The sequence below is a fragment of the Tetrao urogallus genome (assembly GCF_951394365.1).
Source record: "Tetrao urogallus genome assembly, chromosome: 2".
Taxonomy (NCBI): Eukaryota; Metazoa; Chordata; class Aves; order Galliformes; family Phasianidae; genus Tetrao; species Tetrao urogallus.
This window is the reverse complement of record NC_136814.1, coordinates 57,372,793-57,394,982: the sequence shown is the minus strand read 5'-3', so window position 1 is coordinate 57,394,982 and position 22,190 is coordinate 57,372,793. Positions and strand designations below refer to the sequence as shown.

At 35.1% G+C, this 22,190-nt stretch overlaps 1 protein-coding gene across 1 annotated transcript in view; it reads left to right on the top strand.

Moving 5' to 3' along the window:
- The window catches only part of LAMA2 (laminin subunit alpha 2), a gene marked incomplete at both ends in the record, with an annotated part of 330,653 nt that overhangs the window by 178,198 nt on the left and 130,265 nt on the right, over window positions 1-22,190 (top strand). The window contains 3 exons of the mRNA XM_079532443.1: window positions 4,269-4,382; window positions 11,075-11,202; window positions 16,534-16,620. Of these exons, the coding sequence (XP_079388569.1) occupies window positions 4,269-4,382; window positions 11,075-11,202; window positions 16,534-16,620 (329 nt within the window). The remainder of the gene's footprint in view (window positions 1-4,268; window positions 4,383-11,074; window positions 11,203-16,533; window positions 16,621-22,190) is intronic.

The window sequence follows — 22,190 nt, the reverse complement described above, 5'->3', positions numbered from 1 at the left end:
AGCAGTAACAAAATTGGACCAGATTACCTGATTTAATGTGGTTAAGTTTTCCCGTTTTTTTTTTTCTCCAGGACTTTACCATTTGCTGTGGAATATTTGGGGATTGTGTATACTTCTGTGAGGATTATTTCCATACGCACTTAACCACAAATTCATTATCTGTCTTACAATGTATTCATACATGTACGCATATGATTAATCATCTCTTATGTGCATAGTTCAGTTAAAAAGAAAAAAAAAACCAAACCAACAACAACAACAAAAAACTTCAAAAACTTTGCCTCTAAGGAAATAGTCCCAAACACCAAGATGCTCTACTTCACAAAACCACAAACAGTATGCCATTTACACAGATGCTCTAGGCATCTGCATGTCATCTCTCCTTTTCTTTAAAACCTTCAATGCTCATATGTGATATTTAGGGCCTAGAGTCTAGTTTCATGCCAAATGTATTTGCTTCTTGCTGAGGCTAGATAGACTAATCTAGAAAGAAGACTGGAGGCAGCAAATGGATATTCCTATCACTTCCAAAATGGTACAGGCAGGGAAAAAAGTAGAATATTGTCCGCCTTGGCTTAAAAATTAGTTTTAAGTCAGATGTCTGTTCAGTTGTTGAGATAAAAAGTGGAACAAAATGTCACTGTGCTTCACTTTTTTTTTTTTTTTTAATTTGTCTTAAATTCAGATTTTGAAGTGATTTCTAAGAAAAATAATCATAAAGCCTAAACAATTGGAAAGCCAGATGTTCCAGTACCTACTTTTGCATTAGAAGCTGTGAGACTTCAGTAAGGTTCCTGATTTGGTGTTGCTGAAATTCTCTATCTGACATTGGGTTAGACTTGATGATCTTAAAAATTTTTTCCAACCCAAGATTCTGTAATTCTAGGATTCGGTGCTAAACTGTCTGTCCAATTCAAAACAGTCCATAACTTCTCGTACATTTTTAAGATCATATTCAGAAATAGAAAAATCCTGTGTAGGTAGCTGCAAATTGACAGTCTCTATGTTGTGGGCAGGTGCCCATTTTGGCTGTGTGCTACTGCAGACCCCATGAATTAAACTATGAAGGCTGCTCTCAAATTATAGCTTCATATGGTATGGCAGTAGAAGTTGAATCTTCCCACCAATATTCCATTCCATTCTGTTGCTATGTGACAGATGGCAGCAGAGGGACACTGACAAAATGACATCTGACATGGAAGTGCCTATGAAGCAAAGGTGTGTCCTTGAATTTCTCCATTTGAAAAAATTGCATCCACTGACATTCATTGACCCTTGCTGAACGTTTATGGAGACCAAACAGTGGATGTGAACACAATGTGGTGGTAGGTGGTATGTTTCAGGAGTGGTGACAGTGAAATGAAAGAGTCTGGATGGCCATCCACAGCTGTCACACTGTGAAAGAGCACCTCAATCAGCTAATCTGCATGTATCAATGGATTACAACTAAGGAACTGTGTATGGAACTGAATATTGTCTTTGTTGTGTTGGAAATAATGGTGGCAACACAGGAGTCTCACAAAGTTAGGTGGATCCTGTAAATATTCACATAGGAACAGAAAGAACACCATATATAAGATTGTCATGACCTACTAAAGGCATTGTTTCCAGTGACAAGATCTCATGTCACCACTATGAGTCAAAATCATAACTGCAGTCTGTGAAGTTGCAACATATGAATTCTGCATCAAAGAAAAAGCTCAGGATGCAACTCTATGTGGGTAAAGTGACAAGCACTGCATTTTGGGAAAGGAAAAGAATGATCTTTCTGACTTTCTTGGAACCTGGGGAAACCATCAAGTCTGGTTACTGTTTTGCAGTGCTGTCCAAAGAGAGTCCAGAGAAGGTCCAGAGACAACCTTTCTCTTGCAGTATGATAATGCTGGGCCACACACTAGTTTGAAGACGGTGGAGCACATTGCCAGTCTTGGTTAGACTGTCCTACCATACCCACCATACAGTTAAGATTTGGTGCCTTGTGACTTCTGAGCAGATTGATGAAAGATGGATGACATGGGCAACATTTTCTTGCTACAATGCCATCATAGCAGCTGTGAAACAGTGGGTTACCTCTGCCATTGTAGATTTTTATGAGCATGGCATACAGGCTCCTGCTCATCACTGGTAAAAATGCATAGCTAGTGGTGATGAGTACATTGAAAAATAGTGTTTTGGAGCTGAGAATTTGCTATATCAAATGGTTTCCTTTGTATCTGTTGTAGTTTCCATGGAAATGAATAGGAGGCATTACTTTTGGAGTGACCTATATATTTTGTATTCCCTACCTCTAGGTTGAATTTCTTACCAGGACTGAAGACCAAAAAGATATGATAGGCTTCTGCCTGATACTCATTGAATTTCAGAGCACTTTTGGACAGCTCAGAAATGCTGAGCTGCCATTTCACAAAGCTGGCCTATTTTAGGATAGAAAAACAGTGAAAATTTTCATTTCCAAGCATTTATTCACAGAATTAATTTCTCATGAGTCTTTTGTAGTGGAGGTTCTACACATGATATACGTGGAACAGTTGAGCTTGACAGATAAAAATGTGGAAATATTTTTGTGTTCTGAGTAGATGGTTTCACTTTTTATAACAAGAACGGGAAAGAAAAAAGCAAGGTTTTCAATTCATAGAGAAACTAGTAGTTAAGAAAGAATGCAAACATAAATTGAAATTGTGGCATTATTTAGAATACTATTTCTTTTTCTTCCAGACACTTCTGGACTTGTTCAACCCTTCTTCCAGTTTTAACCAACCACAGTGTTATTTTTACTGAATTTATGCAGGATTTCAGTTTCATTTTCTCTTCTTTTTATCTTAAAATTTAATGTATCTGTTTGTTTCCTGGGTAATGATATTGTGGTACCTGGCATACATGCTGCAGCAATGAAGACAACCATTATTTACTTATTTTCTTGATTTGAATGTTTTGGCATTATCAGTCTTCAGAAAACAACCAATACAATTTAAAATGTGCTGTCTCTTATGAGATTGTTCCATTACACATATTTGGAATTCATTTTCTGCAAGATTGTTTGAAGAAAATTGTTATGTTTTTGCTAGTATGTCTGACAATTGAACACATAATTTCATGAGCTTAGGTAAAACAGATAAAATTTCAGATTTCAAATACCGGCGATGTGTGACAGTTACTTTGTTCTATTTATGTGAATCTTAATTATTTGTATAATAGCTGTTCTCTATTGGATTTATTTCCTTTCTATTTACTCCTTTGCTTTCCCTGTGGAAGAAGTTATGTTTAATTTGTACCACTATGACAGTCAGATGGGCAGGAAAGTCAGAACTTTCCTAGCTTTTGAATGTTATGTCATGTCTTTTCTTAAGATTGTTATCTGCAATCTTTTATTTTAGGTCTGTTTCAAGTTTTGCTATTGACGTTCCATGTCTAAGCCCTTTAGAATTAGTGACTTTTGGAGCCTTATCTTGTGCAATATTATGTATACATGCATATTAGGTCATTTTTTTCAGAATCACCGAAAAAGAAAAAAAATTCAAAGAATGATTTTACAGTAACAGCTTACACAATTGCATCTCATGCCATGGAGTGGGGAAGCCTGATTTCTGCTAGCCTGTTTTTCCTTCCTGGATTTTATAATTTTTTATCTTTAGTATTCATATTTCTGTTAGGAATTCATAACCAAGAATAAAAAAAAAGTGGGGATTTTTTAAAAAATAATATTTTCAATTCATCTTCAAATTTCTTATACGTTTTGCAGGAGAAAGACAAAAAAAAAAAAGCTAAGAAAAAAGCTAGCCATGCATTTCCTGATTTAACTTTCACTCTTAAAAAAAAAAAAAAAAAAAAAAAGGAAAGAAACAATTTGTAGGCAGAAGTGTAGCTCTGTTACTAGCCTGTGACTACACAGTGTTTTAATTGCTCTTACAGCTGAGCTACTCAGAAGAGTTTTTATGGTTTAAGGATTATTTTTGGCTTCTCCCTTCTCCTTCAGTATTTTGCCTTCTGGCTATTTTTGGTCTGTACCTCTTGCTTTGATGGTGTCATATTTCAGTTCTTCATTTCTATGCTTTATTTTACCATTTCTGAAGAATGATCAAATTAAGGTTTCCTCTAACCTCACATCTGCAAATAATGCTAAGGTCAATCCAAAGCCATAGCACCAAGAACAAATTTCCAGAGAAATGTTGGCATTTCTATTCATCTGACAAGAATGTATTTTTGTGTGCGTGTATCAAATTTAACTATATTCTAAAACTCCAAACAATCTGTTTATATTTTCCCTGCAGTATTGCTGGCCACAACACAGACGTGTAAACGGCACAATCTTTGGTGGAGTCTGCACACCATGTACATGCTTTGGTCATGCAGAATCATGTGATAATATCACAGGGGAATGCCTGGTAAGTTACCTATATATAGAAAGCCTGAAGGACCTCAGCAACATCAATTCAATATGCAAGTGTAATTGACTTAACCACCTCTGAGACCTGGAATATCTAAGCAGAAATAAACAGAAGAGGTCTTTATCTTGAACTGTTGCTGAAGTTAAGATTAAATCCCCTCGTACCAAGATATGGTAGCTTCTACAAGTAAACAAAATGAATTTTTAATTACATAGGATTTATGTTTTGAAAGAGAATCAATAGTACAAAATACAGCATGCCGAAGACAGCAAACATATCAATATTCTTTCAGGCAAGATTTATATCCCCCTTCTCCTTGTCTCCTGTATTATTTTTTTTACACTACAACTTATAGTATCTAGCAGATAAAATTGTAAGTTCTGTTCCAGCATGATATGAAGGTATTACTATTGTCTTCCTTCATTTAAATTCCTACTAAATCTTGATAAAATTATTTAATAAATTATAAAGAAAAAGCAAGATTGTGGCCAAATCAACTTTTTTTTTCTCATAGCACAGGGGGATTTTATTGGGAGTTACCTATTTAGCAATTAAAATCCACGATGTTACCCACAGCAAGCATATTAACATGATGCTATTTCCAGCCCATTCGGTAGCTTTTTGGAATGGGAGAATTATGCTGAATAGACTGCTCTGACTAACTCAAGTGCATTCTAGTTTCATATTGTCTGTCATGGCATGAAGCTTGAAACATTTCTCATTTCATTAGTCTTGCAGAAACACAATTTGAGCCATTGCCAGAATAGTGGGATATGATACTCTCATTTCCCTGTAGAATTTCTAGCAGGCTCTGTATTGTGCATGTTTCTAAGTCTTTCCTCTTATTTCCCTAAGAAAAAGCAGTTGGAAAAAGTCCAAAATGAAAATTCAGGCTTTTTTCAATGTGATTTGGTATTTAGAATTATTGCTGGTCTTCCTGTTTTCCCCATCCAGGATGTTTAATTGCACTGCAGTACAAAACAAGACATCCTCAATGTGTAGATCAGTGAGTTTTTCAAATTACTTTTTCATGAATAGAAGCTTAAAATGATTCTCAATTTAATTACACTGTAAGACTTAAAGAAGCATCAAGGACAAAAAAAAATAAAACCACTTATGACACAACAGTCATATTTTGAGTTCTTCCATTACATACAGTGAAAATATTTATGTCTAGGGTAATAGAGTTTTGTGTTTCTTGATAAAGATAGAATTTATTATGTTAATGATTTTAGCCTCTACCTATGACAGTTGTAACAATAGTGTTAACACATTTCTATTAACAGAAAAGAAAGGGAAAATCCTGTTTAAGTTATATCATAACTCCTGATTATTTTACTTAGGGGTTTGTAGCCCAATGGAGTTCTGAGGTTGCTTTCTTCTGAATCCTCAAGTTTTAGCCCTTGAACAAGTTCTCTATTTTATTCTCTCACACCAGTCAGGATGTGAGAGAAAGTTGTAGAGTTACATACTGTGGTATTTTTGCTGTTTCATCTGATATTACCTATTGACTGAGATAGTAACATGCCCCCTTCCAACATTTCAAGGGGTGTTGATGTAAAGATAACAATGCTGAGAAGGAAGTGGAAAATAACCAGCTGAAAATGTACTTCAGTCTATCACATATTCTTTTTTCCTGTCTGAGCTTACACTAGATCATTCTGTAAAGAGGAGCACAGGGAGCCTTAGACCAGGTCTGGATTTTTTTGCAGCTTACTTTGAAAACACTGTAAATGAAGTTAGATTGGTTAGTATCCATGCAGGCTATTAAATGCTGCTATTCAATTTGGATCATAAGCCTTTTGAAGTGAAAGAGGGAGAAGTCTGAATGCTGAAAAAGAGAAATGTATCACATCAAAGGCATTCTTTCTATTGAGGTTTACACAGCCTTTTGGCCTCCTTATTATTATTCATGGTGTTTTTCCAGCAATACAACAGACAAGTTACGCATCTAATTTACTGATACACTTTTTTACTCTTCCTTAGCTTTGAAATGTAGTTGAAAAGCAGCTGAAATACATTTTTGACTTGTGATAAAAGCTCAAATCATCTGCTTTGACATAGGCCTGTATAAAAAGCTCATTTTAACACATATCTTGTAGTAACCTGTAAAGCCCTTTGATCCCCACAGCAACCATATCGAAAGCTGTGTAATATATAATTCTCATTACCATTGTGATATACATAACTTCTTCGGTACACAGAGCAAGTTCTAGCATAAGGAAACACCCTTCTGTAATTTTACACACATATATTCATGGTAGTTTTAGAAGATAGATGAAACATAATCCTCGTGAAGAGCAAAAAAAACATTCCAAGGCATCTCATTCATGGTGACATATCACGTTCTCACTAGTAAGAAAAGAGAAAGCATATCTTTTGCACTTCAAGATGTGCTGAAATTATTAAGAGGGAAGTCCTCAGTTTTATCTATTTTGTATCTGATTCAAGCAGCATATTGTGTAGATTGAGGATAGTGTCAGAGCTAGTAGTCAAGTTGTGCTTTTGAAAGCTTTCATCGTGCAAGCAACATCTTTGGATACTCAGCAACAAGTGATGGATCCTCAGCTAAATGCAGTGTAGGCCATACCACAAGTGAAAAATATTATGTAAAGCATGTGCAACACTCCTGATTGCATTCATAATACCAGGAAAGGAAATTGTTGATGTAATTTTGACGTTACAGTAGGTTGAAAATGCCAGAAGAGCACATTCATGTTCTCAAAGAGACAAAACAATGAGTCTATGACTAGAAAAATGTATTAAAATAGGTACCCAACTATATCTTCATTTTCTTTAACTATCAACTTCCCTGAATGTCTATGTGACACATATACTCCAAGACTAGGCTGCAACATGCCAAAGCACTGATCAAAGCGTTGGACATACTCCCTGATTAAAGTTTTAATTTCATCACTAGCCCTCTATTCTAATAATTTATGTATTCATACACTCAGCTGCAGTCCCAGATAAGCAGATGAGTTTTTCAGTGTGAACTTAAGTTTCCCTGATACTGCATAGAGATTTCCACTTGGTTTCTTCCAAGCTCAGAAAGCCATCTCAGTAGGAAGTGTTAAAAAATGCACTCCAGGACATCAGCAATTAAGCTTTTGGGCAAGAAAGTCTGATTCATGCATAAAATTTTTAATGAAAATGAATTCCACAATCTTGCTTATTCAGAGGCAAAGTGAAGTTTGATGGTGTTTGGATATAAAAGAGATCCAGAAAATTGATGCATTCAAAATAATTGGAGATCTAGTCGTTTGAATTTGATGGCATAAAGATTTCAGCATAAATTAATTCCTGGTCATAAAGTCGAAGAATTTGTGGAATGGAGCACTGATTTATTTATTTATTTATTTATTTATTTATTTATTTATTTAATGAGAACCACAAGCTTAATGTGTTAGAATGCATTGTATTATTGTATTTCCAAGGGAATATGTATGTAACGTATTCTGCAGTTAGGGATAGTTGTTCATGATCATCTTTATACTCAGTCTCATGATACATTAAAGAATTATGAATATCCTTACAAACATGAAATTAAGACTTCATAGGTTTAAGTCATTACTGTACATTTGGAAGTTTCAAACTGAGATTAGAACAGTTAATACGAAGGAAACAGATTTTTTGTGAATACTGATTGTACTTTAGAAGGATTAATAACTCACCTATTCTAGTAAAGTGATCTGGAAATTTGGCAAAAGAGTATAAAATTTAGTGTATCACTGAACAGGTGAAGTGTGTCACGTGGACTGTCTAAATGTTGTTCTTTGTCCTATAAGATCAAGACTGTATTGGGGAGAAAAGTAAGATTGCACAAGATTGTTATTTCTCAGCTCAACTCTCAATGCAACATTTGCTCTAATTTTGGCACTACATATGATTGGGGTTTTTGTTTGTTTTTAAATTTATAGTCACAGTAAGGAAGAAAATGAATGTGCAGGTCTGAATTTAAGGAGAGTTAGGTTGTAAGAAAATAATTCATCAAAGAGAAAGTAGTCAGCTCTATATAATATGAATTGCTTTCTCCGAAAATTTAAGGATTTTTGTTGCTTTCTCTTTTTCCTTATGAAAGAAGCAGCTGCAAATACCACTTTGTAAGCTTTAAAGTAGCGTGTTAGTTCCCCTCACTTTAATAAGATCCTTGACATATAAGCAGTTCATATTCTTGAAAAACATAAGGATATGTCTGAGGTTATTTAAAGCTCAACATAAAAGAAGAATCCATTATTTTTCAGAAAATGTACAAATAATTTGACATAATGCTTTTAAAAAATTGAATTGTAAAGGATTTTTCCTTCTATGATTGAAATTATTTTTTGTTATATCTTTTAAAAGCATATCTTAATGTTAACAGTTACTTTTTAAGTGTGGCCTGTAGATGCTTTTCAAATATAGCACTTAAAGTAACAGTCAAATGGACTTAAATGACCTAATGAAATAGGATTTAATCCAGCTGAAGGATCCACAGCCATACTTCTATTTGACTAAGTCTCAATTGTTAGTGCACAATCTACCAAATGCCTGATAAGTTAATACGCTAACGCTTTTATTTCGAAGATACGCAGATTTTATATACACACAAGCAATAATTATGCACCCTTTGTAAGTAAATACTAATTCTGAAGACAAATGCTGCCATCAACAGCGTGCCTATGACTGAAAAGAAAAAATACAGTGCTTAATCGGCTGCCCAAATACATGGCACCAGCTCTGCAGAGTACAATGCAAAGTATTTATTTCCATATGGTAATAATCTGAAGAGAAAAAGAACTGTTTACTAGAGCAATGCCATTTTATTTACCCCTTATTGAAGATATGTTTCAGGCAGTAATAAATACCATCAAACATATCAGCACATATACGTGACTTTTTGTAAGTGATAAAGCAGTTTTGCAGACATTCTTCAAAATGGTTTTGATTAAAATGATAAGGTTAAAAATATCTACACATATTAACAAAATTTAAGGATTTTAAAGCAGCAGTTTAGGATGTCAGGGGAGCCAGAGACTCTAGAATTATCTGGAGCTTTACCCATTATCTAAACTTCATCAGATTGTATTCCATTTAATAAAATCTATTTCACGGCTTTCACCTTGGTCTTTTCAAGTTGTCATTTTCTTTTTCATCTATATCTGAGCACATCAAGTTAGAATTTAGCAGTCAAAACCAAATTTGCTATTTCTCTGTTTGCTTATAAGGGATGCTCTTGAGTTTCATGTACATAGAATATTATATATTCTATTAGCCCAGTGTGATAACATTTGAGGGAAAAAAGGTACAGAAAAGTTTAAGCCAGAAAGCTAATTGTCCCTGACAGAGGGACTAACACAATGGGAAGATGTTATGAAATGCTCTCCTCTTTCTAAGGATCTAGGCTTGCAGAAAAAACTCCACAGATGAGGAATACCTAACAAGAAATCCTTCCTCAGTAGCAGTCAACCATTCGGAGAAAGCAATTCACATTATGAAGAGCTGACTAGCTTCTCTTTGATGAATTATTTTCTTACAACCTAACTCTAGCCGTTTCCATGTACCTTCTAACTCTCCTTAAAATCAGACCTGTACATCCATTTTCTTCCTCACTGTGACTACAAATTTAAAAACAAACAAAGGAAGGGTTGGCTCAGGCTCCACCCCTTCCTGTTGCACAGGTGAATTGCTTGCACATGTGCTCCAAGGGCTGACCGGGTCTTATCCCCAGGTGCTCAATCAGTTGTTCAGGCTGTGACTCAGCAGTTCCCACACACTTATTTACCTGTGATGGATGCTGCCAAATTGTTTAGGTTTTTTAATCCTTTGAGGTGAAAGGGAAGAACAGAAGAGACAATTTTCTTTAAACTTTAGAGCATGTGTTGTTACAAGTCAGCATGGGAAATCTATTCTCAGAGTACTAATTCCCGTTCTGAGAAAAAGAGATCATTTAATTTGAGATCAGGCTAAAGGCTATATATGAAAATACAGATCTACTTCTGCTATTTTTAAGGAGTGAGTTAGATTCCTGCTCCTAAGCCCTAACCTTTCATATGGTTGGATAAACTATTTCTTTTATTACAAGACCTAGTCACATTAAAGAATAAAAATTGGTTAGGACCTGATATACAGTACATTTAGCCTTGTTTCTACCTGTAAAATATAATTCAAACTCTGCTACCCTTCACAAACATATTTAGCTTGCTGCCAGATGTACGCCTTGTAAAATGAATTAATGGGCATAAATGCAAAATATTCATTTTTATAAATTGCATTGTCTGAATTACATCTCAGCTCAGCATTGAAAACAGTTAAAAATATCTAGTCTGTTGCAAGACTGCAGTGCTAAACCTGTTTTGTGATACTCCGAACACTAGTTTTATTTAGATGAGCTAAAACACTATTGTGACAATTATATGTTAGAACATTTCTCTGTTTTATATAAAGAAAAAGATATTCAAAGTAGTACAAAAAGCTGATGCATGTGATGCACTAATTCTTACAGCTCTTCTCTGGAGAATTCTCTGTAAGAATTCTTTGTAATTCTTACAGCTCTTCTCTGGTTTTCAACTAACAACAGAAAATTAGAATGTATCTCAGAAGCTTCTTACAAGTTTGTTGAGGGAGTGGGTGAGGTGAATGACATCCAGAAACTTTTCCACGTGTATGCTTTCTATTTGTGAATTTGTATTTTTCCACCTTCTTTTTAGGATTGCAAACACAATACAGGTGGTTCATATTGTGATAGATGTCTTCCTGGTTTCTATGGTGATCCTACTAAAGGAACAGCTGAAGACTGTCAGTTGTGTGCTTGCCCACTAAATATACCTTCTAACAAGTAAGATGTGTGTTTATTATAAATTACACTTTTTCACTTAGTAAATTATATATACTTTTTGAATTTATACCATTGTATGTATATGTGAGATTCTTTGTGCTTTAACCAAATTACATATTCTATGATATAGGCTTTTATTCTCATTTTGCAGTCATATAGAGCACTCAGCATTGCTGAGAGACAAAAATCAAGACTAAAGCTAGACAATAGTAGTCTGGGAAGAAAAATTCTGTATTTTGGATAACTGCTCTTTTCACTGAATCAAAGACCACTGTTTTTGTTCTTTTTTATGGAGTAGTTTCTAGTTTTAAAGTTGAAGTTAACAATTTGATATGAATTTTTTTTTAAATATGTAATTGATTTTAAAATCACATTATGTTGAACAGATAAGACTGTTATTTCTTTTACTTGTAATTTTTCTTTCAGTTAATGTTCAGTGATAGTGTTGACTGATAAAAAACAATCATATCCTGTACTGCAACAAAAGAATTGTGGCTAGCAGCATGAGGGAAATTATTCTCTTGTTCAACTTTACATAGAATGCTACATTCAGGTCTGGGGCCCCCTGCACGAGAAGGAGGAGTTTCAGAGCACAGTCAAGTAGATGATCAGAGGGCTAGAGTATCCCTGCTATCCGGAGAGACTGAGAGAGTTGGGCTTGTTCAGTCTGGAGAAGTGAAAAACTGGGATGGGGGGAACGGAATTCTAGTATTTAAAGAGAAGGAGAATTTACAAAAAAGCTTGAGAGGGTGTCTTTATCAGGGAATGTAGTGATAGAAAAATGTCTTTAAACTAATAGAGGGTAAATTTAGATTAGAAAGAAATTATTTAACACAGGGGTAGTGAGGCACTGGCACAGAATGCATAGAGAAGCTGTGGATGCCCCATCCCTGGAGGTGTTCAAGATTGGATGAGTTCCTGAGCATCCTGATCTTGTGGAAGATACCCCCTGCCCATAACAGGAAGTTTGGAACTGGGCTGTCTCTAAGGTCCCTTCCAACTCAAACCGTTCTGTGATCATGTTGGTTCATTTATATAACACGAAAACACTACTCAAATACCTGATCTAAGAATAATTTTCTTTACAAAAAGTTGTTTGTGCTGCTTGCTATCTACAGCTTAAGGCCAACCTGAAACACTGATGAATCAGTTCTTACTCTCTAGTAGTCCATGCTAAAGCCACAGGCAATAGAATTGTGTCATATTCCTTCTCTGATCAGTGCAATTTTAATCTGACAGTTTATGAGCAGGAATCTCAGGGAATTGTAAGATGGAAGTCTTCTATCATCACAGCTCCATAGTTGGTTTTATTAGATATACTTGAGTTTATGCTTACTGCTCAGGCATGGTTCCTTTGATGTTCTCATTATTTTCACATTTGAGAATTTCCTTGCATGGTTAGTTAATCTTCCTATTGTTAGAAAATGCTGTACTGATAAAGCAGGAAAAACTCTATCACATTTATATCTGGTGCAGATGTGCAACAAACCAAGTCAAATAAACCGAATTCAAGTTTTTTATTGGCAAAATGCCTGGAGACTTCTACCACGTATTCATCAGAGTTCTGGCTGCTTTCTTCCTTTTTGAAATTGAATAAGAGTACTCTCTGTAATATTTAGCTTTCTTGAAAAGCATACATACCAAACCTATATAAATGCTCTCGAAGTGTGAAAGTCTGGGATTCCCAAGCCCTACAGCGTTTAGCCCTGCATTAGAGCTCTGTAATAGCTTAGAACTTAGAAATACTAAAATGGAAAAAAAGCAAAATTGTAAACCTGCTCAGCCTTTGTGGAAATCGTACTGTAAAGCTCAAGTTCTCGTTCTTCAACAGTTCTAGGCTTAAATTTGTTTATGAGGGGGGAAAAAAAGGGCCTCTTAAACATTTAAAGTGTTCTCTGAAGACTTAAAAATAGTCATTTTTCTACCCTACCATTATAATGTAACTTTAGTTTGTAGTGACCTTAATGTGTTAGGAATAATATAAGTTATATATATTATTCAGATTCTTGAACTCATCCTTTGTGTAAACAATTGGCAAATTTTCTCCAAGTACGTATCACTATGGAGATGTGATATAAGCTATGCTATTCTGCACAGCCTAACAAGTAAATAATTTATGTACTAAATACCTAGAAATGGCTGTTGATATGTTCTAGCTCCTATAGTATTTAATTTCTAATGTGGCACAACAGGCCATCTGTAGTTCTTTAAGCTCAATACTCGGCATTTGGTGCACAGAGAATATTGTTCATAAAATGAACCTCTGAGATCTATTTGTACTAGAAAAATAGTGCTGACTTTTATAACAATATCTTATATCTTGATGATATTTGTACTGTTTTTTACAGTACCTCTGTCTTTTCCTCTGCAGTTCCGTACAAGGTAGAGAAATGTTTATCCATTTTAGATGATAGCTGATTTAACTGCTGCTTATTATCTCCTCTATTTCCTAACGCCATCTATGTAATTCCTGAAGACAATCATGAAATTTTTTCTAAAGCATAGCAGTAATAAGTGTCTTGTCAAATGACAGAAGATAACTCTGGGCAAGATTAGGAGAAGAAAATCATGTTTTCTAGATCCTGGGATATATCTTCTTATTTTGTGCAAATCTCTGTATTTGTACTTATATAAAATCAGTAAGATTGGAAAAGACCACTATGATCATCTAATCCAATCGTTAACCCACTCCACCATGCCCATAAAATGAGATCAATATCTGTATTTTAATTGACATATTTAATGCATGCTTGACTTCTTCTTTCTTTTCATTAATTCAGCACTCTTCTGACAGTCTTTATGGAGACTTAAATAATCTGATTTCTTTTTCATAGAAATTATCAGATTATTACATATGATTTTTCATAGTAAATGCAAATATCTGAGATAATTACTGCTTTTCTCTTGAAGTGCCAAAAAGTTTTCTGTTTTTTTTTTTTATTTGGAAAATACTAAATGTTATGTCCCTAGAATTGAAATGGAACATATCTTGCTGAGCCCGTGCAGATAACAAATAGCATTATAGCATGTGAACTAGGAAATCTGGTTGCTTTCAGAATGTTAGTATTTTATTGGAGAATTACATAAAATTGCAAATACAATTACTCCAAACAGGTGTTTTCTGCAGAGTGTGTGTGAGCTTTTAGAGATCTGTCTCCCAGTGTGGTCCAATAACATACCTATAGTGCTTCTGATACTATGTCTTCACTGGTGTTCTGTTGTAATTTTATGTAACACTATGAAAAGACTGATAAGGAACCAAGAGAGACTAAGATTTTCTGAATCTTGTTTTAACAAATCAATACATACTGCTTGTTAACATTTATTACTACTGAATAATGAGATTCTAAATCTCAGTAAGATAAACTCTCATTTTTTCATCTTGCTAACACACATTTCCTTTATAGCATGCAAATGGGAATTTCTCAATATATTAATGTTTAACGTTCAGATGTAAATTGAGTACCAAGTCAAAGAGTGGAAGAACTCTCAGTCTGAACATAATCCCTAAAATATAGAAATTATGCTATTAATGATCACTGCTTAGTGATAATAAGTACTTAGTTATTATAATCTCTACAATTTATGCATTTGAATTCAGAGTTCTCAGTGGATCTGTGGAGCAGTCAATCTTAAGCAATGCTAGGAACTTTGATAGCATCTCCATAAAACTTTCTCATGTCATTCTTATGAAAGAATGAGATAAGAATGGATGACCACATCCTATTTGAAAAGGCAGGTGCTGCTGATTCAATTTACTGATAATGTACACTTCAGTTTAAAAATGCATATATTGCTATGTAAAAATAGAACGAACAATTATTTCTTTAATGGACTCATACGTTCCTGAATCTATTTTTAATTGAATGTCATTGCAACATAACACAAATATAATCCTAAGAATATCCTAAGACCTATCTGTGTTTACCAGAACTGACTTGCCCACATTTTTCGTACTGATTTCTATTTATGGGAGATTGATTTATTGCTTTATGACAAATAAAACTTTATAAGTGAAACTATTCTATAGTAGAAACAAAAGGGAGAGTAACTGAGTTCAGATCATAGAATGGGTGACTCTGAGTATTAGAGACCAATCATCAGCAGGTAATTATGTTACATGATTCTAATTAAACTCTTCTGGCCTCCCCGTGCCCATTATTTTCCAGGAACTTTCATTATATATCCTACTTTAAATTATCCAAGGTTAGATGATGTCTATTTGTTACTGTAGTAGCATAATCTTTTACCTGAATATAACTTCTTTCTGAAGTATTTGTTCATTATATTCTTCCCCAACTTCTGTTGTCCTAAGTTATAAAAGCCATTTTCAGTGTCTTCTTTTCAGCTAGATGCTTTGTTTTCCATTTGTGATCTCCACCATGCATCTACTCCCAATCTTTTCTTTTTCTGTTAGACTGACCAAAACTGTTTTCAGTTATTCAGATGAAGCTCTATAAAGATGTTAATGTTTGTGTCTTTATTGATCACTTCAGAATGATAGGAGAGCAGGTTACCTCTTCTGTGAGCTTGTTGTTGTGTATGGAGTTTGTTTGTTTGTTTGTTTGCTTCAAAGAGTCAGACTGTTTACTCACAGAAGTATGTTAAGGGAGAAAGAGAGCACAATGCTAAAAACCAAAGGAGCAGAGTTTGAAGTTGAATATGATCAGAGATAAGTGGAGCTTGCAAATGCCTATGGTATCCTCATTTATGAAACAAACAAAAAAATCCACCAGCTAGGAATAAGAAAAGCATAGCAAAGAGGTAAAGCTCTGTACTCTGCAAGCTATTCTTAAACATCAGTGTTCTGGTCTGGTCTGATGTGTCAGCTTGTTGGCACTCAGATGCACTCACTTGGAACCTGCACCAGCTATATCCCTTTTGTCCCAGTCCTTTCTTGTTCACTGGATTCCTTTCACAGACCCATATACACAAAGTTCAAATCAGTCATCCTTCAGAAATATTTATTTTGGGGACATATTATGACATAGCTTGTTTTGCCAGGCCCTCAGGGGCACAAACAAACAGCTGTACATTCCTGACTTTTTAATGCTATCTAGGCCGCTCAGTGGCAGGCTGAGGTCCCGTAATAACAGGCTATTGGGATGCTGCCATCTGTTACGCTATATTCAGTGTTGCAGAAATAGCAGAGTCATTCCAAATTTTATTTGCTGGAGTCTAACTTAAGCTCCATGCTACACTAGAATCACATTTCTAGGGCACTATTTTGCAAATTAACAATCTCTGAAGTGGGACAAGAACTATGATGCTGACAGTCTTTTCTTTATGTTTCCTCCTTGTCCCTCTTCTTGCCCAATATCAACAACACAGCTTTAGCCCAACATGCCATTTTGACCGAAGCCATGGATTAATATGTGATGAATGCCCAGTTGGATATGTGGGACCACGCTGTGAAAGGTGAGTACCGTGTTTTTAACTGTATGAGATCTGAATCAAAAGTATTTATCACAGGGAACAGTTCTTTCTTTTTTTGCTGCCTCCCTTTCTCATATCTGTCCTGTTTTCTGAAACTTGCTGAAGAAATTCCTGTTCAACTTACTCTGACATTGCATCCATGTATTTACATACTTATATAGTCTTTATCTGACTTTCCATCCTTTCTCTGAAAAAGTGATTGCTTTATTGCTTTATGGTAAATTACAAAGCTTCAAAGAAGCATTTGTTGAGGTGTAAGAAACTTTTTAAAAATTATTCTCTTAGCAGTTTCATTAGTCTTTTGAGATTTTTTTTTTATTATTTTGTCTCTTTCTGTCACTTGAATAGTTAGAGCATGGTGAATCAAGTATTCAGTAAATTATTGTTCCCTCTTCTTGAAGAGGTAATATGCAATCAAACCACAATCCTTGTAATAAGTTATTTGTTGGTTTTAATCATTTATAAAAGCATATTTTATCTTTGTTACTTCTAGTTTTCTGTTGCAGCAAATACAACAAGATAGATTTTGCTGACAACAGAGAATCTTTATTTGTTAAACATGTAGAAAAGCTCAATATAATTCATGGGTTTTGTTATTACTTACACAACAAGGCAAATTAAAAAAAAAAAAAAAATCTCATGTTTTGTCTTTCTTTGGCTATGATAGGTCCAAATGACATGTTAGTACTCAGAGAGGAAGTTCCCTTCACTGATAACCCCATCTGCCTTCTCATATTCTATTACTATGAAAGAGTCACATGTAGAATTTAAGTGAAACAGAAGGATAGTAGAAGCACTGGTGCTAAACTGCTAGGGTCCCCTTTCCACATGTGGTGAGAATGTAGAGACGGGAAATCATCGCTGTATCTGTTCACCTTCCTATCTTTTGAGATTTCATGTGGATAGAATAACTTTAAAGAGCAGTCAGTTTGCCAGAGTACTGCTGCTAGTTGTTTGGAGGTCACAATGAGTCAGCACTGGCTTTGGCTCCATGATCCACATCCTCATGACTCTACGATTAACACCTTCTTTAAGAGGGTCTGAGGGATCCAGATAACAGTCTATCACCTGGCTAAATAGATGTAGGGAATTAAAGTATGGCATTTCTGTATCTTAGCTGGTTTCTGCCACTTGACACCTCCATGAGCTGCTTGCAGCATTTTCCAACATATATCCAAAAATATAAGGCTTCTAAATGAAGGCTTTGTAAGTCAGGGAGAAGTACTGGATGGGGAAAGTAGGAGTGAATCAAGAGAAAGAGCCAGCCGGGAAAAGCAGAAACCTGTCTGTATGCCATGAATCACCCTCTAGTTGTATCTTTCCAAATTACGTTTATGACTACTTCCTCTGAAATTCCCTATTGTGCTATATCTGTCCTAAAGTGAGAGTGTAGGCTGTCACCTGTTTCCACCCATAATCACTGAGACTGCTCCTGCTGAGTACTATTTCTGCTTGTCTTTTCCTGTCTATCTTGGAAGTCGTCACCTTTCTTTAAGCTAGTGGGCTGTGAAGTTAATGATGGCAGGAATAAATCACTTTGGTGCAGAGCACTTTGGTGGCAGTTTGTCAATGCAGGGTCATTGACAGCTTCCATTAGCAACAAGTGCTATTTCTGAGTGGAGCACAGGCTGTAGCTGCAGTACGAGAGAATCTGAATAAGTGGCAGGCTTGGATTTTTAGCATTATTTTCTAAGAAAATAAGGCTTGTGTGATCTTTTAGTGCGTGTCTGTCTGCCCACAAAAGCATTTGAACTTGTAGGTCAATTCCAACCAAATTTGACAGAAGGTAGAAAATCTCACAGATAGTAATTGTTCCTGAAAATTGCGTGAGAAGTAGCTGAATAGAGGTTAGTAAATCAGGACATGTCATAGTTAAGGGAGAGAGTACTGTGTGATCTCACACCTAATTAAACTGCAGAGATTACAAGCACAAGAGAGCAGGAGCAAGTGAGAGAGTTTATTAAATGTTTTGCCCATAAGAAAAATTTTACAGGGCAAGGAAGAGGCACTGCTGTAGCCTGAGGGATTGTTCACTGCTGAACAGCAACATCCTGCTGCAAATAATCAGTCCTTAGCCTTGTAACCATGTGATATAAATCCACTGGAAATTAAACCATTAATTCTGTTGCTCATGGAATGATTTTCTTTCATCTATAACAAGCTGCTTGGAAATGCCCACAGCTGTCAATAATAATGAACGGAAGAAAGCACATTGCCTTTTGCTATTATTAATAGTGATTCTATAATTGCTGAAAGTGTTAATGTAGAATTCTGGATCATTTTAGCAACTGCATAGCGATGACTAATCTGTGTCACGCAGTTGGCTAACTGAACAGTCCTAAATTATCATTTATTTCTAAGTGTAGAGAAAGCTTCATTTTCTTGTTTAATCCTTTTCCCCAGTAAATGAGATTTATGTTCTTCCTTTACTCAGTTTCCCAGTGGGTACAGGGTACAGTAGACTCTCTCCTATCTCTGTACAAAAGGTTTATGTCAAAAAGTTGTGCTTTGTGCCCAAGGTATTTACAGAATTTTGAGATGCATTTGCCAGGTGCACAGTCTTGATATTGAGAAAAGCCCAGTTTGTTTTGTTTTTTTTTTTCCATAGGGAAAAGAAACAAAGTGGGTGAGTTTAGCTGCTTCTTTAGCGCTCCTTCATTTATGAATATAGTTGGAGAAATCTTTTCCTCCAAGAATAGGAGTGGAAATGTCTGTGTAACTTTAGTAGGAAGAAAAAGATGAACTGTTTCACATCCTTCCTCCCCTCTGCAACCCAGCATCCCTCAAATCTAGCACAGGTTGCCACTAGGTAGACCCTTCTGAGTCTCTTGGGTTCAATATGCTGCTGCTGCTAATCTAATTCTTTCCCCTGTGCCAGTATTACAAACCTGTAATGCAGTGCTGTTGGGAAAAGGAACAAACATTTAGAATGTTTTATAAATTAAATGTGTTGTGTGGGATTGTTTCCAGATTGCAAAGATAAGCACTCTGATATTAGAAAATGCAATATAGATTTATGCCTGGTCATAGAACAGTAATATCTGTGTTGTGCATCAGAGGTAAAATTTTTAACAGCAGGTTCGCAGGTTGTTTCCCCACTGTTATTGTTCCCCAATTTTATACGTGAATTGGGTACACATAATTTTCAGAGCAACTGTGAAAATACTATTATCATACTTTCAAGTATTTAGATTTACAGCCCACGTTAACTCTGTCTCAAAGTTGTTTTTTTTGTTTGTTTGTTTTGGTTTGTTTTTTTTCCCAAGTATAAAGACATAGTATACAATAGGCCTGTGTTTTTGTGCATATCTGTGTACATACACACAACCACATGGGCTGTGGTGAAGTAAATTAATTCAATTTCATCCAGAGACAGTACACACGTTTCCACATATATTTTATACTAGCTCAGTGTTTGGCACCAATTATGCCAAATAAAACTGTCACTCATGGGAAACATCTGCATTTGAGGCTAGAGGTAAACAGAGAGGAATTTGGGGTGGAGGGGAGAGACTGTTAAATGGAGCCATTCTTGAATGTCTTTGTTCCCTGTCCCTATTTCTGGTAGGTTGGTTGATTTCTCTTTTGGGTTTGTTGGGTTTTTTTGGTTTTTTTTTGTTTTTTTGTTTTTCTTTCTCCTCATCTCAATGGTATTCCGTTGTACTTTGCAGTTAATTAATATGGTATGTGTTTTCTCTAATCCATATGTGTAATTTAACATGCCACATAGATTTTTGAGTTTTTATTGTGAACTTTCTCAAACATGTAGTGCTTTGAATCTGAGAAGAGTAGCTGAAATAGAAATGTCCTTAAGGGTGGGATTAGTGAAAGTAGTTTTTTTTTTTTAATCTACATCTGCAACTTCATGAGAAGTGGGAGAAAATGTTGAAGAATTCACACATAGATATGTGCATACAGTATTCTGTTAAGTTTACCTCATTTCTCCCTAATTTTGGGATCTAATCATCTTGAATCTAGATTCAAGAGTATCTACATGTTTAAGTAGAATCTATGTGATGAGGGTGAGTTTCGCTAATTTTAATTAGCAAAATCTAAATTGATGAGGAGAAAAAAAAATGCTATCAGGGTCTCCTGCTATTAATAGAAGGAAATGATTATCCACACGTTTCTTGCAAACCCCTGGAGTGTTTTTTTTCTGTGAACTGCTTGGTTAAGTTTATAGGAATGCTGTAAGATACTGAAGTAATTCTTAAATGAAAGGGAAAATGGAAAATGAGTGCACATTAAGTGAAGTCAGATTGGTTAGTAGTACCAAAAAATGCAGATTCATGAAAAATATGCAAGTGGTAAATGAGAAATATTGCAGCAAAGCATAGGTGAACTTCGCATATTATTCTTCTTATTCTTCTTCTTTTGAGTAAAATAAGATCATGTCTTAATTATCCAGTTACACTTTGGCTTTTCTAAACCATAGCTATTAATTGTTACATGTACTGAGAGATTCCTGGCCTTTGTAACTGAGATATCATCTCTGGGGGAAAAAAAATGTCAAGTTGTTTTTGGGAAAGTAAGCTAAAAATTAGTCTTCTGTGGTTGCTGAGGTGCCTTCTTAATACCTTCTTAATAAGGAAGAAACACCCATTTCTTTTCTGGGAATAATACAAGGAGGTACAATATGTAGCTACATTCATGACAAGTTCTGAAAATAAAATGCATTAATTATTCTGATGACAGGATTTTGATGTACTGTTGTTATGGGGAAGTACTTGAGAGAGATGGCTATGTGAATGCAGCGGAGCACAGTGGACTAGATTATGAAAATTGTGCTCGTGTTAATGAGTACTTACATTCACCCAAACCACTGGACTGTTTGTATAAATTATGCATCTGTTTAGGTCTGCATCATGGATATTTTTAAAGAACAGAAAGAATTTCACTTTGAATAACATCCTACTATTGAAAAATACTGATTAGTTCTAGCTATTAATTCCTCCCTACTCTGTCATCCATTCTGATAACTTTTGCTGCTGATACTATAATTAACTGTAATATTTAGGAAATGTTTAGACTGTTTTGTTTGGGATCAGACTGGAAATTTTATGAGACATTCTGGATGAAAGGAAAAGGATAAACTTGATGAGCATAAGTGCAAAAGAGTAAAAACATAGTGGACCTGAGTGTTTCCTTTTTAGGGTGCTATCCAAAATTATTTCTGGGCCATACTACCCTGTACTAATACAAAGCAGGGAGGATAATATCTGCATTGATTAAAGTTGTATTTGAATCAACTTAAAATAATAGGAAATGTTAATTTATGTGATTTATGTACTCTGTCTCTTCTTTACATTAATTCAAGTTCATCTGAGATGAGCGCAAATAACTTCATTAGCTGGAACTGTGCATTTTTTTCCTTTTTCGCTATCAATTAATTGCTTTAACTGTTAAGTGTGCACAAATGTAATAGAAAGGGAAAGCAACCCAAAATATAAGTGGGAAATAGGCTGAAACATGTACAAATTTTCTTTAAATGCACACTCGTTTTAAGTCAGGTTCACTAATCCGTTTTACAAGATATTAACTGCAAGTTGCAG